This window comes from Aethalodelphis obliquidens, unplaced genomic scaffold, assembly GCF_003676395.1.
Source record: "Aethalodelphis obliquidens isolate GAN/ISIS:26980383/991018 unplaced genomic scaffold, ASM367639v1 scaffold9, whole genome shotgun sequence".
In the NCBI taxonomy this organism is placed as follows: Eukaryota; Metazoa; Chordata; class Mammalia; order Artiodactyla; family Delphinidae; genus Aethalodelphis; species Aethalodelphis obliquidens.
The window spans coordinates 41,179,739-41,194,542 of record NW_020837953.1 but is presented as its reverse complement, the minus strand read 5'-3'; the positions used below and the strand labels follow the sequence as shown (position 1 = coordinate 41,194,542).

Here is a 14,804-nt window from a genome sequence, read left to right as displayed (position 1 = left end):
CAGGACTTCAGCAGGACTGGGGGAAACAGAGATTCTACTCTTGGAGGGCACACACAAAGTAGTGTGCACATCGGGACCCAGGGGAAGGAGCAGTGACCCCATAGGAGACTGAACCAGACCTACCTGCTAGTGTTGGAGGGTCTCCTGCAGAGGTGGGGGGCAGCTGTGTCTCACCAAGGAACAAGGACACTGGCAGCAGAAGTTCTGGGAAGTACTCCTTGGTGTGAGCCCTCCCGGAGTCCACCATTAGCCCCACCAAAGAGCCCCATAGGCTCCAGTGTTGGGTTGCCTCAGGCCAAACAACCAACAGGGAGGGAACCCAGACCCACCCATCAGCAGACAAGCAGATTAAAGTTTTACTGAGCTCTGCCCACCAGTGCAACAGCCAGCTCTACCCACCACCAGTTCCTCCCATCAGGAAACTTGCAGAAGCCTCTTAGATAGCCTCATCCACCAGAGGGCAGACAGCAGAATCAAGAAGAACTACAATCCTGCAGCCTGTGGAACAAAAGCCACATTCACAGAAAGACAGACAAGATGAAAAGGCAGAGGGCTATGTACCAGATGAAGGAAGAAGATAAAACCCCAGAAAAACAACTAAATGAAATGGAGATAGGCAATCTTCCAGAAAAAGTATTCAGAATAAAGATAGTGAAGATGATCCTGGACCTCAGAAAAAGAATGGAGGCAAGGATCGAGAAGATGCAAGAAATGCTTAACAAAGATCTAGAAGAATTAAAGAACAAACAAATAGAGATGAAAAATACAGTAACTGAAATGAAAAATACACTAGAAGGAATCAATAGAATAACTGAGGCAAAAGAATGGATAAGTGACCTGGAAGATAGAATGGTGGAATTCACTGCTGTGGAACAGAATAAAGAAAAAAGAATGAAAAGAAATGAAGACAGCCTGAGAGACCTCTGGGACAACATTAGACGCAAAAACATTCACATTATAGGGGTCCCAGAAGGAAAAGAGAGAGAGAAAGGACCCGAGAAGATATTTGAAGAGATTATAGTCAAAAACTTCCCTAACATCAGAAAGGAAATAGCCACCCAAGTCCAGGAAGCACAGAGAGTCCCATACAGGAGAAACCCAAGGAGAAACACACCGAGACACATAGTAATCAAATTGGCAAAAATTAAAGACAAAGAAAAATTATTGACAGCAGCAAGGGAAAAATGACAACATACAAGGGAACTCCCATAAGGTTAACAGCTGATTTCTCAGCAGAAACTCTACAAGCCAGAAGGGAGTGGCATGATATACTTAAAGTGATGAAAGGGAAGAACCTACAACCAAGATTACTGTACCCCGCAAGGATCTCATTCAGATTGGGTGGAGAAATCAAAAGCTTTACAAACAAGCAAAAGCTAAGAGAATTCAGCACTACCAAACCAGCTCTACAACAAATGCTAAAGGAACTTCTCTAAGTGGGAAACACAAGAGAAGAGAATAACCTACAAAAACAAACCCAAAACAATTAAGAAAATGGTAATAGGAACACACATATTGATAATTACCTTAAATGTGAATGGATTAAATGCTCCAACCAAAAGACACAGGCTTGCTGAATGGATACAAAAACAAGGCCCATATATATGCTGTCTACAGTAGACCCACTTCAGACCTAGGGACACATACAGACTGAAAGTGAGGGGATGGAAAAAGATATTCCATGCAAATGGAAATCAAAGGAAAGCTGGAGTAGCAATACTCATATCAGATAAAATAGACTTTAAAATAAAGAATGTTACAAGAGACAAGGAAGGACATTACGTAATGATCAAGGGATCAATCCAAGAAGAAGATATAACAATTATAAATATATATGCACCCACCATAGGAGCACCTCAATACATAAGGCAACTGCTAACAGCTCTAAAAGAGGAAATCGACAGTAACACAATAATAGTGGGGGACTTTAACACCTCACTTACACCAATGGACAGATCATCCAAACAGAAAATTAATAAGGAAACACAAGCTTTAAATGACACAATAGACCAGATTGATTTAATTAGTATTTGTAGGACATTCCATCCAGAAACAGCATAGTACACCTTCTTCTCAAGTGCACACGGAACATTCTCCAGGATAGATCACATCTTGGGTCACAAATCAAGCCTCAGTAAATTTAAGAAAATTAAAATCATATCAAGCATCTTTTCTGACTACAACGCTATGAGATTAGAAATGAATTACAGGGGAAAACCTGTAAAAAACACAAACAGATGAAGGCTAAACAGTACATTACTACATAACCAAGAGATCACTGAAGAAATCAAATAGGAAATCAAAAAAATACCTAGAGACAAATTACAATGAAAACACGACTATCCAAAACCTATGGGATGCAGCAAAAGTAGTTCTAAGAGGGAAGTTTACAGCAATACAAGCCTACCTCAAGAAACAAGAAACATCTCAAGTAAACAATCTAACTTTACACCTAAAGGAACGAGAGAAAGAAGAACAAACAAACCCAAAGTTAGCAGGAGGAAAGAAATCCTAAAGATCAGAGCAGAAATAAATGAAATAGAAACAAAGAAAACAATAGCAAGCATCAATAAAACTAAAAGCTGTTTCTTTGAGAAGATAAACAAATTGATAAACCATTAGCCAGACTCACCAAGAAAAAGAGGGAGAGGACTCAAATCAATAAAATTAGAAATGAAAAAGGAGAAGTTACAACAGACACTGCAGAAATACAAAGCACCCTAAGAGACTACTACAAGCAACACTATGCCAATAAAATGGACAACCTGGAAGAAATGGACAAATTCTTAGAAAGGTATAACCTTCCAAGCCTGAACCAGGAAGAAAGAGAAAATATGAACAGACCAATCACAAGTAATGAAATTGAAACTGTGATTAAAAATCTTCCAACAAACAAAAGTCCAGAACCGTATGGCTTCACAGGTGAATTCTATCAAACATTTAGAGAAGAGCTAACACCCCTCCTTCTCAAACTCTTCCAAAAAATTTCAGAGGAAGGAAAATTCCCAAACTCATTCTCTGAGGCCACCATCACCCTGACACCAAAACCAGACAAAGATACTACAAAGAAAGAAAATTACAGACCAATATCACTGATGAATATAGATTCAAAAATCCTCAACAAAATACTAGCAAACAGAATCCAACAACACATTAAAAGGATCATACACCATGATCAAGTGGGATTCATCCCAGAGATGCAAAGATTCTTCAATATATGCAAATCAATCAATGTGATACACCATATTAACAAATTGAAGAATAAAAACCATATGATCATCTCAATGGATGCAGAAAAAGCTTTTGACAAAATTAAACACTGATTTATGATAAAAACTCTCCAGAAAGTGGGCATAGAGGGAACCTACTTCAATATAATAAAGGCCATATATGGCAAACCCACAGCAAACATCATTCTCAATGGTGAAAAACTGAAAGCATTTCCTCTAAGATCAGGAACAAGACAAGGATGTCCACTCACACCGCTATTATTCAACATAGTTTTGGAAGTCCTAGCCACAGCAGTCAGAGAAGAAAAAGCAATAAAAGGAATACAAATTGAAAAAGAAGAAGTAAAACTGTCACTGTTTGCAGATGACAGGATACTATACAGAGAGAATCCTAAAGATGCCACCAGAAAACTACTAGAGCTAATCAATGAACTTGGTAAATTTGCAGGATACAAAATTAGTGCACAGAAATCTCTTGCATTCCTATACACTAATAATGAAAAATCTGAAAGAGAAATTAAGAAAACACTCCCATTTACCATTGCAACAAAAAAATAAAATACCTAGGAATAAACCTACCTAGGGAGACAAAAGACCTGTATGCAGAAAACTGTAAGACACTGATGAAACAAATTAAAGATGAAACCAACAGATGGAGAGATATACCATGTTCTTGGATTGGAAGAATCAACATTGTGAAAATGACTCTACTACCCAAAGCTATCTACATATTCAATGCAATCCCTATCAAATTACCAATGGCATTTTTTACAGAACTAGAACAAAAAATCTCAAAATTTGTGCGGGGACACAAAAGACCCCAAATAGCCAAAGCAGTCTTGAGGGAAAAAAATGAGCTGGAGGAATCAGACTCCCTGACTTCAGCCTATACTACAAAGCTACAGTAATCAAGACAATATGGTACTGGCACAAAAACAGAAATATAGATCAATGGAACAGGATAGAAAGCCCAGAGATAAACCCACGCATCCATGGTCAACTAATCTATGACAAAGGAGACAAGGATATACAGTGGAGAAAAGACAGTCTCTTCAATAAGTGGTGCTGGGAAAACTGGACAGCTACATGTAAAAGAATGAAATTAGAACACTCCCTAACACCACACACAAAAATAAACTCAAAATGGATTAGAGACCTAAATGTAAGACCAGGCACTATAAAACTCTTAGAGGAAAACATAGGAAGAACACTCTTTGACATAAATCACAGCAAGATATTTTTTGATCCACCTCCTAGAGTAATGGAAATAAATACAAAAATAAACAAACGGGACCAAATGAAACTTCAAAGCTTTTGCACAGCAAAGGAAACCATAAACAAGACAAAAAGACAACCCTCAGAATGGGAGAAAATATTTGCAAAGGAAGCAACTGATAAAGGATTAATTTCCAAAATATATAAACAGCTCATGCAGCTCAATATTAAAAAAACAAACAACCCAATCCAAAAATGGGCAGAAGACCTAAATAGACATTTCTCCATACAGATGACCAAGAAGCACATGAAAAGCTGCTCAACATCACTAATTATTAGAGAAATGCAAATCAAAACTACAATGAGGTATCACCTCACACCAGTTAGAACGGGCATCATCAGAAAATCTACAAACAACAAATGCTGGAGAGGGTGTGGAGAAAAGGGAACTCTCTTGCACGGTTGGTGGGAATGTAAGTTGATAACAGCCACTATGGAGAACAGTATGGAGGTTCCTTAAAAAACTAAAAATAGAATTACCATATGACACAGCAATCCCACTACTGGGCATATACCCAGAGAAAACCATAATTCAAAAAGCCACATGCACCCCAATGTTCATTGCAGTGCTATTTACAATAGCCAGGTCATGGAAGCAACCTAAATGCCCATCAACAGACAAATGGATAAAGAAGATGTGGTACATATATACAATGGAATGTTACTCAGCCATAAAAAGGAACAAAATTGGGTCATTTGTAGAGACACAGATGGATCTAGAGACTGTCACAGAGTGAAGTAAGTCAGAAAGAGAAGAACAAATATCGTATATTAATGCATATATGTGGAACCTAGAAAAATGGTAAAGATGAACCAGTTTTCAGAGCAGAAATTGAGACACAGATGTGGAGAACAAACGTATGGACACCAAGGGGAGAAAGTGGCAGGGGGTGGGGATGGTGGTGTGATGAATTGGGAGATTGGGATTTACATGTATACACTGATGTGTATAAAATGGGTGACTAATAAGAAATAAGCAAATAAACATTTTTAAAAAAGAGAGAAAAAAAACCGTAGTCAGTGCTTGGGGGCCTTGGTTCTCTTGTTCTCTGTTTACTGTCTTTCCCTTCTGTAACCGATGCTAAGTACACAGTCTCAGTCCTAGAAATGATGCTCTAGAAAGGACACAGATTGTGTATGGTGAACCTAGGAGATTCTAGCAGGAAACTGTAAGCTCCATGAAGGCAAAGCTTGGGCCCAGTAACCTTCTAGAACTCTGTTAGGACCGTGTCTGTTTGTTTGTTCTTTATTCATCCATCCGTCCATTCATTCAAATAAATATTTTGGGGGGTCTATCCCATGCCATGCCCTCTTCCAGGCTCTGAGAATTCAGCAGAGAACAAGACAGACATGATCCTTCCCCCTGTTATGATCTAGTGAGGGAGACAGAATAAACAAGTAAACAAATACATGCTCTAATATTTAAACGAACTAATGACTCTCCTTCGAACCTGGTTTTGAAAAAGCAATGAAAGTAACAGGTCCTAAAGGAATTATTAGTGCAAACAGGTACCTTGACATGTAGCTGACACATTAATGAGCATCTTTTTCTTGAACTGAGCCCAATTTTGTTGAAATATTCCTTTCAGTTATTCTCCCATTTCAGAGCTTTCCTGAGAAAATGACATGTCTTTTTCAGGTACATGGACGAGGCTGAATTATTCCCATATACCATTTTTTTTTTCTTTTGGCCGTACCACGTGGCTTGTAGGATCTTAGTTCCCTGACCAGGGATCAAACCCAGGCCTCCAGCAGTGGAAGCACAGAGTCCTAACCACTGGACCACCAGGGAATTCCCCACATACCTTTTTTTTTATAATTGAAATATATTTGACATATAATACTATATAATTTCCACATATCTTTGAACATCAGCAAGTCACAATTTGAGTATTATTTAAAGTGGCTGCCGATATCTGGGGGAAAAAAATATTTTTTTAACAAAGAAATTATCTAGAAATAATTACACTGATGCATCATGCTGTTGCCTCCCCTACCAGTGGAGCTTCACTTATAACTGAAGGAGAATATTTTATAACAAGGCATATATGAACCAGAGGCTCCACTGGTTTGAACTCAAATCGAGTTTCATCCACTGACATTTTAGTTTCTTAACTATTCTACTACCTGCAGAGCATTCCACCAGAAGTGTAAGCCACATGGCAGGTTGATTTATTGTTCTGATTACTTTATGTGTTTTCCCTGGTCCCCGAAGGTGTGTGCATAATGATTTGCTCTCAAAAATCTTCGATCCGCTACAATATCACTAGAAAATTCTTACCTCCGCGTGCTCTTATATGCCTGTGCTAATTAGAAGCCAAATTATTATCTTGAAACAATCACTCCTCCTAGCACTATTAACTTTCTTATGATTCAGTGCCCATTTTATTATACAGCTTAACCGACATTAAACATCTTGGAATTTATGCCAGTTACAAACAATATGGATATTTATTTTGGTAGCAAAAGTATCAAAGAGGTTTGAAGACTCTTTGGAGTTTTCCAGCAATCCGAAATCCTAAAACTCTGACGCTTAGATTGAAATATTTTAAATCTGTCAAAAGCACTGGAGCCTTAGAGGGGAACGTATGTTTTCCCTTCTGGAAGTTTGTCTCTGTGTGTTCTATCTCTGGTATCATGTAAATAAAAGCATTACGCTGAGAAGAGCTTACAAACACTTTCAGTGTTCCAAGGACCTTTTATGGAAAAGTTGTATTTCCCCCAACAGAGAAAAGTAAGATGTGAAAGAATTTTTTTACTCAAAGTTTCCAAAGCACAAATATACAAAAGTATAGCCTTGGGGAGAGTGAGGGGCAGAATGGCCTGTGTCCCCACAACTTCTAGCATAGACCGCCCCCCAGTAATGTCTCAGGTGCCCCAGGGAAAAAGTAAGTGTAACTGCCCCAAATGTCATCGACTCTGAACCATGATGGTGCATGGAACGAGTCAGAAAACTTGTGAGACCTTGACGCTTCTGTTAATTCTACCAGAGTAATAATGACAAGATTTCCAAGGACACAAACCAAGACCAAAGGCTGTGAGCGCCATCTGGTGGCCATGTCACCACGCCCGAACCCCATTACCTGGGCATGCCCACCCCCTCCCCCCAATCTTTTTTTTTTTAATGTGATGCCTGCAACCTGGTCTGATGGTAAACAGGGAAATTCCTGTATTTCTTCTTTTGGAGGGATTATTTTTATTTAAGATACTGAGTCTCTATTTACTCTTATAACAGTTATTTTTAATTTAATGCACATTTTTAAGTTTAAAAAGGGAGCTGCTTCTACGAAAAATGCTAAGAAATTATAGTGGGGCTAGCCAAGAGACATGGGAAAAATAGTGAAAGTGGTATATGAATGACTGAAGTTTAGGAACTCTCTTAGGGTGGGGTTGCCAGATAACGTAAGGACACCCAGTTAAGTTTGAATTTTAGAATTTCGTTTTAGTGTGTGTCCCAAACATTGCATGGGACACACTTGCACTAAAATATTATTCATTATCTGACATCCTATTTTAAGTGAACATCCTTTTTACCTCCCCTAAATCTGACAAACTTACCTTAGGAGAACAAAGAAATTGCACCCAGGACTTCCCTGGTAGCGCAGTGGTTAGGAATCCGCCTGCCAGTGCAGGGGACACGGGCTCGAACCCTGGTCCAGGAAGATCCCACATGCCGCGGAGCAACTAAGCCCGTGCGCCACAATTACTGAGCCCTCGTGCCACAACTACTGAAGCCCGTGCGCCTAGAGCCTATGCTCTGCAACAAGAGAAGGCACTGCAGTGAGAAGCCTGTGCACCGCAACAAAGACCCAATGCAGCCAAAAATAAATAAATAAAATAAATAAATTTATTTTTTAAAAAAAGAAAAGAAATTGCACCCTTCTCCTTGTCACTTCCATTTTGATATCAAAACAAGCTAGCTCTTGTCCTGTCTACGGATTGCGTGGCATTTATGCCCCAATAAACGTATCCCTGTGCGAGTACTGAGACCTGACATCTGAAAAATCACAGGACAAAGGCCCACAGTGCACCCTGAGGTGGGAAAGGCCTGGCCACTCAGAACAAACAGTCTGGCCGCATCAGACCGAGAGGGAGGGGGTTCCGGGCCCAGCTCTCTTTCCCGGCCTCTCGGGTACCTGCTCTGAGGAGGCCAAGGCCTGGCAGCTACTTTCGGGCTCTTACCAACGTTGCCTTTGACGGAGAGCCTTCCGCGCCCCGCGTGTAGACCTAGACCCCTGGAGGGGGGCCCGCCCTCGAGGGGGCTCTGAGCCATGGACTTCGAGGGTGCTCCCAGCAGCCTTAGATAGAGCCGGGCTGTGGTCCTGTATTTCCTCTTAATAACAACCACACTGGTGTTTAAGTGAGCCTGGCAAGGCTTACAGATGCACACGTAAAGATTACCAACCACCTTCCCCAGAGCCAGACGAGGGAAGCAGAAGCTAAAACACCCCGTGGGTAGTCAGAGGAGAGGACTGTCCTGGCTCATCCCCCTGCGCCATGTGCCAGGCATGATCTGAGCACTTGTACACATGCTAACTTATTAAAATACTTCTAACAATCCTATCAGGTTGGGACTACCATCACCCCACGTACAGACTGAAAAAAAGGAAACAGAATATGGTGTCCTCCTTGTGTTCACAAAGCCCGTAAGTGGCAGAGACAGGACTTGAAGGCTGCAGTCCGGCTCCCGAGTCCATGCCATGCTTTACAGCCTCCGACTTCTCATGCTCATTCCTAGAGCCACCTGGGAAGGAGGAACCAGGCAACTAAAGACTGGGTTTGAATCACACTCCCCTCTGACCAGCGCGTGATCCCGCGCAAGGGACCTCGCCTCTCTGAGTCTCAACCTGCTCCCTTGAGAAATGGGAACATTAATGGGAACACCAGCCTTCAGCAACGCTGTGAGGAGTATCAGGGTAGCATGTGTGAATGGGCTTTGTAAACGCTGGCATGTTCTGTGAGGTATAAACTGTCCACTGTTATCATCAGAGGGCATTCAGTTTATAACCTGCTCCCGCCTCTTGAGCTTTGCTGTGCATCCCGTCAGTGCTGGATGATCTGGTACCAACAGCTGGTCTATTTACGGCTGACAATCCCCAGGTCACAGGAAGACAGCGGCACCTGAGCCCCCGGGTGGCCACGGAGATAAGGTTTGCGTCTCGATGACCTATGACACGGTGGTCACTGAAGGAACAGGCCCCCTCCCGCCCCTTCCACTAGTTGCAACTGAAAAGCTTGGTTTCCCCGACACCCCGACCCAAGATCAACCCGACTCTTTGCCCAACGCTGGAGAAGTACCAGCATGTCCTGCAGGCCTGGCTGGCCCCCTCTGACCATGCGTTGCCTCCTTCCACAGATCAGTGCCCTACAGCAAGGCTACAGCCAGGTGCTGTGCCAGACCCTGTCTGAGAGAAACTTAGAAATCACATCCCTGAAGAACGAGGCCGAGAACTTAAGGAGGGAGACCGCCATCACATCAGGTGAGGCCCTTCTGCCTTCGGGCCCCAGGGCTTCCGCCCTCCCCCTGCAGACATCGCCAGTCAACCACCACACCTGTGCCCGTGACCTGGGTGCAGCCTCAGGGATCAGAGTTCTCCCCCAGTGGAGGTTTCTTGCCACCCAGTCCCGAGGGCAGGGCCTGATAAATATTTGAGAGAACGTTATCTCTTGGCTACAAGGTCTCCTGAACACTGGCCCCACCAGGGAGAACACAGGTCGCCTTGTGGCTTGGGTGGTTCCACAAACCAGCCTGAGTGCCAAGTAGAGCGTGGACAAAATGGGGTCACTCTTTTAAGGCACCCTTTGTCTCAGCCATTTCAGCCGAGTGCACTTGGGCCCAAGTGAAAACATTTTCTAATTTTATCAGAGGTGGTTCCCTGATAAAGGGCTTGGGTGGGCAGAGGGGCAGCCAACGCACAGCTGTGGCTGAGCGTCGATTCCCTGGATTCTTTCATTCCTTCAACACGTTTATTGAGCACCTACTAGGTGTCAGGCCCCCTTCCAGGCTCTGGGGAGGGAGAGCCAAGCAAGACAGTCAGATTCCTGTACTCACAGACTTGGGAGGGGGTGACAGACAATAAAAGTAAGCGGATGAATAAACAAGCCCACTTCAGAGAGCAGCGGAGCTGTGGAGAAAATAAACTGTGTGTCGCGGTGGCCAGTGCTTCAAGGGGGGAGGCCAAGGGAGAACAGCTTAGTGGGTGTGCAACCATGGAACTCAGGTGGGGCTTGAACCCGTGGGCTGGGACTCGAACCCAGTCAGAACCCACTATCTTTTAATAGAGATCTCACATCTGGTTTCGGGACTTAATAAAGCTCAGGTTCTTTATGTCTCATCGCAGAAAGAATTCAGTGAGAGACAAAGTAAGAAGTGGATTTATTTAGAGAGAAGCACTCCACAGACAAAGCGTGGGCCATCTCAGAAGGCTAGAGGCCCCCAAATGTGGGGCGGTTAGTTTTTATGGGCTGGGTAATTTCATAGGGTAATGAGTTGGAGGATTATGAGAACTCTAATATTTTAGGGAAGGGGCGGGGATTTCCAGGAATTGGGCCACCGCCCACTTTTTTTTTTTTTTTTTTTTTTTTTGTGGCCTGTCCCGTTGCGGAGCAGAGGCTCCGGACGCGCAGGCTCAGCGGCCATGGCTCACGGGCCCAGCCGCTCCGCGGCATGTGGGATCCTTACGCACCGGGGCACAAACCCGTGTCCCCTGCATCGGCAGGCGGACTCTCAACCACTGCGCCACCAGGGAAGCCCCACCACCCACTTTTTGACCTTTATGGTCAGCCTCGGAACTGTCCTAGTGCTGGTGGGCGTGTCATTTCGTTAATGTATTACAATGAGCCTGTAATGAGGCTCGAGTTCCACTGGAAGTCGAACCTTACTCCCCCTTGGACTCAGCTGATTCTAACCAGTTTAGGTTGTATCCTCAACGGCTACGTCCTTCTTTCGAGCGGACCTGTTTCCGGTGGGCAAGGACAAACCAAGGGCAAGTGAGGCTGCATGGAGTGCACAAGGGATTGTGGGGCTGGGCAGGGTCGGGGGGTCTAGGTTTTTATTCTAAGGGGGTTGGGAATCCAGTGGAGTATTTTAAGCAGAAACTGACATGTCCAGAGACCTGAAGAGGATGGGACCACTCACATACGAGGGGAGGGAGAGAAGCAGGTGACAGGGAGGAGGCAGTGAGCCTCGGAGGGGCACATCACTCTTAAAGCAGCCAGCGCGTGGCAGGAAACATACCCACAGCTGTAAAACCCAGGCACAGCACTGAGTCGCACGTGAATCACCATCTCTATGAATCTGCGCTTTTCTTCTGCCTCACTCTGCAACTTAATCACCCCCCCACCCCCTGCTGCCCCCAGGTCTCTGCTTATGCTCCACCCTAACTTGGGATGTCCTCAGATATTTTCTGAGCACCTCCCCCAGGCTAGGTGCTGTTCTGGGCACCAGGAATATTAAAGATGAACTCGCTGGTCCTCACCTTCCTCCCGTACGGCGGCCAGTCAAACCTCATCCAAGCATCAAGCCTGTCTCAGATCCCACTTTCTCCAATCAGGGAGTCGGGACAGACCTGGGTTGGGATAACGCTTGAGATAAGCTGGACCCACTCAAAGTGTGGCAAGCCCCAGAGGGATTTCCAAGTAACTTAACCGTGTCCTGGAGGCAAAGCTCATTTTCAAAATGAAATTCTGGAGCATTTTGTTCTTTATTTCATATACATTCCTGATTGACACCTACCAATGAAACTGGGCCTAATGTTCTTCCAAGAAAGGAACCGTATGAGATAACCCAATACCACTGCATTTACGCACCCTTCTTCCCACTTTTATTCAAAATGATACTACAATGCAAGAGGGAAGAGATATGGGGATATATGTATATGCATAACTGATTCACTTTGTTATAAAGCAGAAAGTAACACACCCTTGTAAAGCAATTATACTCCAATAAAGATGTTAAAAAAATGATACTACAGTAATAGAGTAGTTATCTATTGCTGCATAGCAAGTTACCCCAAAATGTAATGGATAAAACCCCAACCAATATTTATTATCTCACCCAGTTTCTGTAGTTCAGGAATCTGACGGGGGGGTGACTTTGAGTTCTCATGAGTTGCAGTCAAGATGTCGGCGGGGGCATCCGTCATGTCATCTAAAGCCTCGGGGGGAGCCGGGGGATCCCCCTTCAGAATGGCTGCTCGTGTGGCTTTTGGCTGGAGGCCTTAGTCCCTCAGCACACGTGCTTCCCTCTAGGGCTGCTTGAGTGTCCTCACAACACGGCAGTTGGCTTCCCCCAGAGTGAGTGACTGAAGAGAGAGCAAAGAGGAGGCCACAGTGTCTTTTATGACCCAGCCTGGGAGGAGACATTCCGTCATTTCCACAGTATCATATTGGTTACCCATGTCAGCCCTATTCAGGGTGGGAGGGGCTGCACAGGGCATGAATCCTAGGCGGCAGGGATCGTTGGGGCCATTTTGGAAGCTGGCTGCCGAGAAGAATAATAGGCGCCCTGTAACCAACATAATTCAGCCACTTTGTGTTCTTGGGGCATACACCGTCTCATTTGACCCTTACAATAACTCTGTGCGGGACAGACAGTGGGAGGTGAAAGAGCTTGTCCAAGACCACCAAGCTAACAAGTGGTAGAGAGGGGTCCAACCAACCACCCCATCAATAGTGTCCAGCAGTGCCCTCTGCCACAAGCCCGTCTCCTGGCCTCTGGGGAAGAATTCCTGGACCTTCCCTGTGCTGCGGCTTTGTTCCCCAGGCCCATGGTGTGGCCTCTCCTCCTGGCTTCACCTGGCCTGTGCCCACAAGGGGCCCCCAAAGCCTTCTCCTCTCGCTGGTGCTGACTGCCCCTCATTCTCACTGAAGCCTCAAACCACGTTCCGTGGACTTTGCTCTCATTCCCGTTCCTGCTCTGGGACCCTTGGAAAAAGCATCCCCAGTTCTAGGCGGGCACCGGTGGTGGCCCGGGCTTGGAAGGTCTTGTCCGAACGTTGCCTGACAGCCATGGTGTTGCCAGTAATCCTTCCTGCCTCTTTGACCTCCATGAGTTTTTTGTTTTGTTTTGGTTTGGTTTTTTTACAGAGATGGTGTCATCTTTGCAAAGAGATGTGTTAGTAAAGGATGATCAAGTTCAACAACTAAAACAGGAAGTGAATCAACTAAAGAGTGAGAACAAAGAAAAGGATCACCAGCTCCAAGCCCTCAGCTCCAGAGTGAGTGTCGGGTCATCAGCAAATTGTAGCTGCGAAAAGCAGACACAGTGGAGTCACATGACACACGGTGGTGAGATGAGGCCAGTGCCCAGGGGCACAGGGAGGGTAGCTGCTGGGCAGGTGGTCAACTTCTCTGCAGCTTTTCAAAGTACAGCGTGTATGTGGCTGAGAATAAGCATAATATATATTCAAATCCGGCAAACATTTTCTAACCCCTATTATAAATTAGTTTGTTTACTCCCAGCAACAAACACACTTATTAGCATATACTGCCATTGCAAAGTTTAATATTAAACAGAATACGATGTCTCTGTGAGCAAGGATGACCACACGGCTGCATCATGGTCCCAGCACCACTGGTTCTCATAATTGCCTTCAAAGAAGAATGTTTGAAGATCCAGGTGCAAACACGCAGACTCTCATTTCTTCCTTAGACTTTAGTGTGTAGAATTTCTCTATGGAAAATGAACGTGGTAGGCAAGCAAAGAGACTTTTACATGTAACTTTGACTATTTGCAAATCTTGCCTTCAATGCTAACTTCAGAATCCTGGCTCTATAGGGTAAGATTTCTCAGTATTTGTATGATGTGTCTGTTTCTGTGAGTCAAGGTAAAACCTCAAAGCTTTCATCTCAGGTGGCAACTCAGAGATTCCCAGCGGCTACCCGATAGCTAGGTCTGCATGGGGGTGGGGTGAGAACAGATCTTGAGGTTCCAAGGAAAAGGCACAATAAGTAATACCTGGTACGTAGTACCACACCCAGTTTGGAGCTGGTGAAAGGCACTGCATGAGTTTTGGGATCAGACAGACCAGGGTCCAATCCCAGAGCTTTCTTTGATTGTAACTTATTTGGCCTCCATTTCCCCATCTGTGAAATGGGGATGACAAAGTCGTTTTCTGAGAAGTGGGAGGCTGGTTTTAGTTGTGCTCCTCTGCCTCTGCCCCGGGTCAGCTGCCTGGCCAAGCCCTCTGCATTCATTTCTCCCAAGCAGAGTGTCTTCCCAGACATGTGCTATAGCTGTTTTATGTGGGGGGTGTGTGTGTGTGTGTGTGTGTGTGTGTGTGTGTGTGTGTGTGTGTG

The 14,804-nt window shown here is 44.4% G+C and overlaps 1 protein-coding gene across 1 annotated transcript in view; it reads left to right on the top strand.

The window, feature by feature from the left end:
- The window catches only part of FHAD1 (forkhead associated phosphopeptide binding domain 1), a 132,794-nt gene that overhangs the window by 50,075 nt on the left and 67,915 nt on the right, over positions 1–14,804 (top strand). Inside the window, exons 6-7 of the mRNA XM_027110100.1 lie at positions 9,862–9,985; positions 13,593–13,723. Of these exons, the coding sequence (XP_026965901.1) occupies positions 9,862–9,985; positions 13,593–13,723 (255 nt within the window). The remainder of the gene's footprint in view (positions 1–9,861; positions 9,986–13,592; positions 13,724–14,804) is intronic.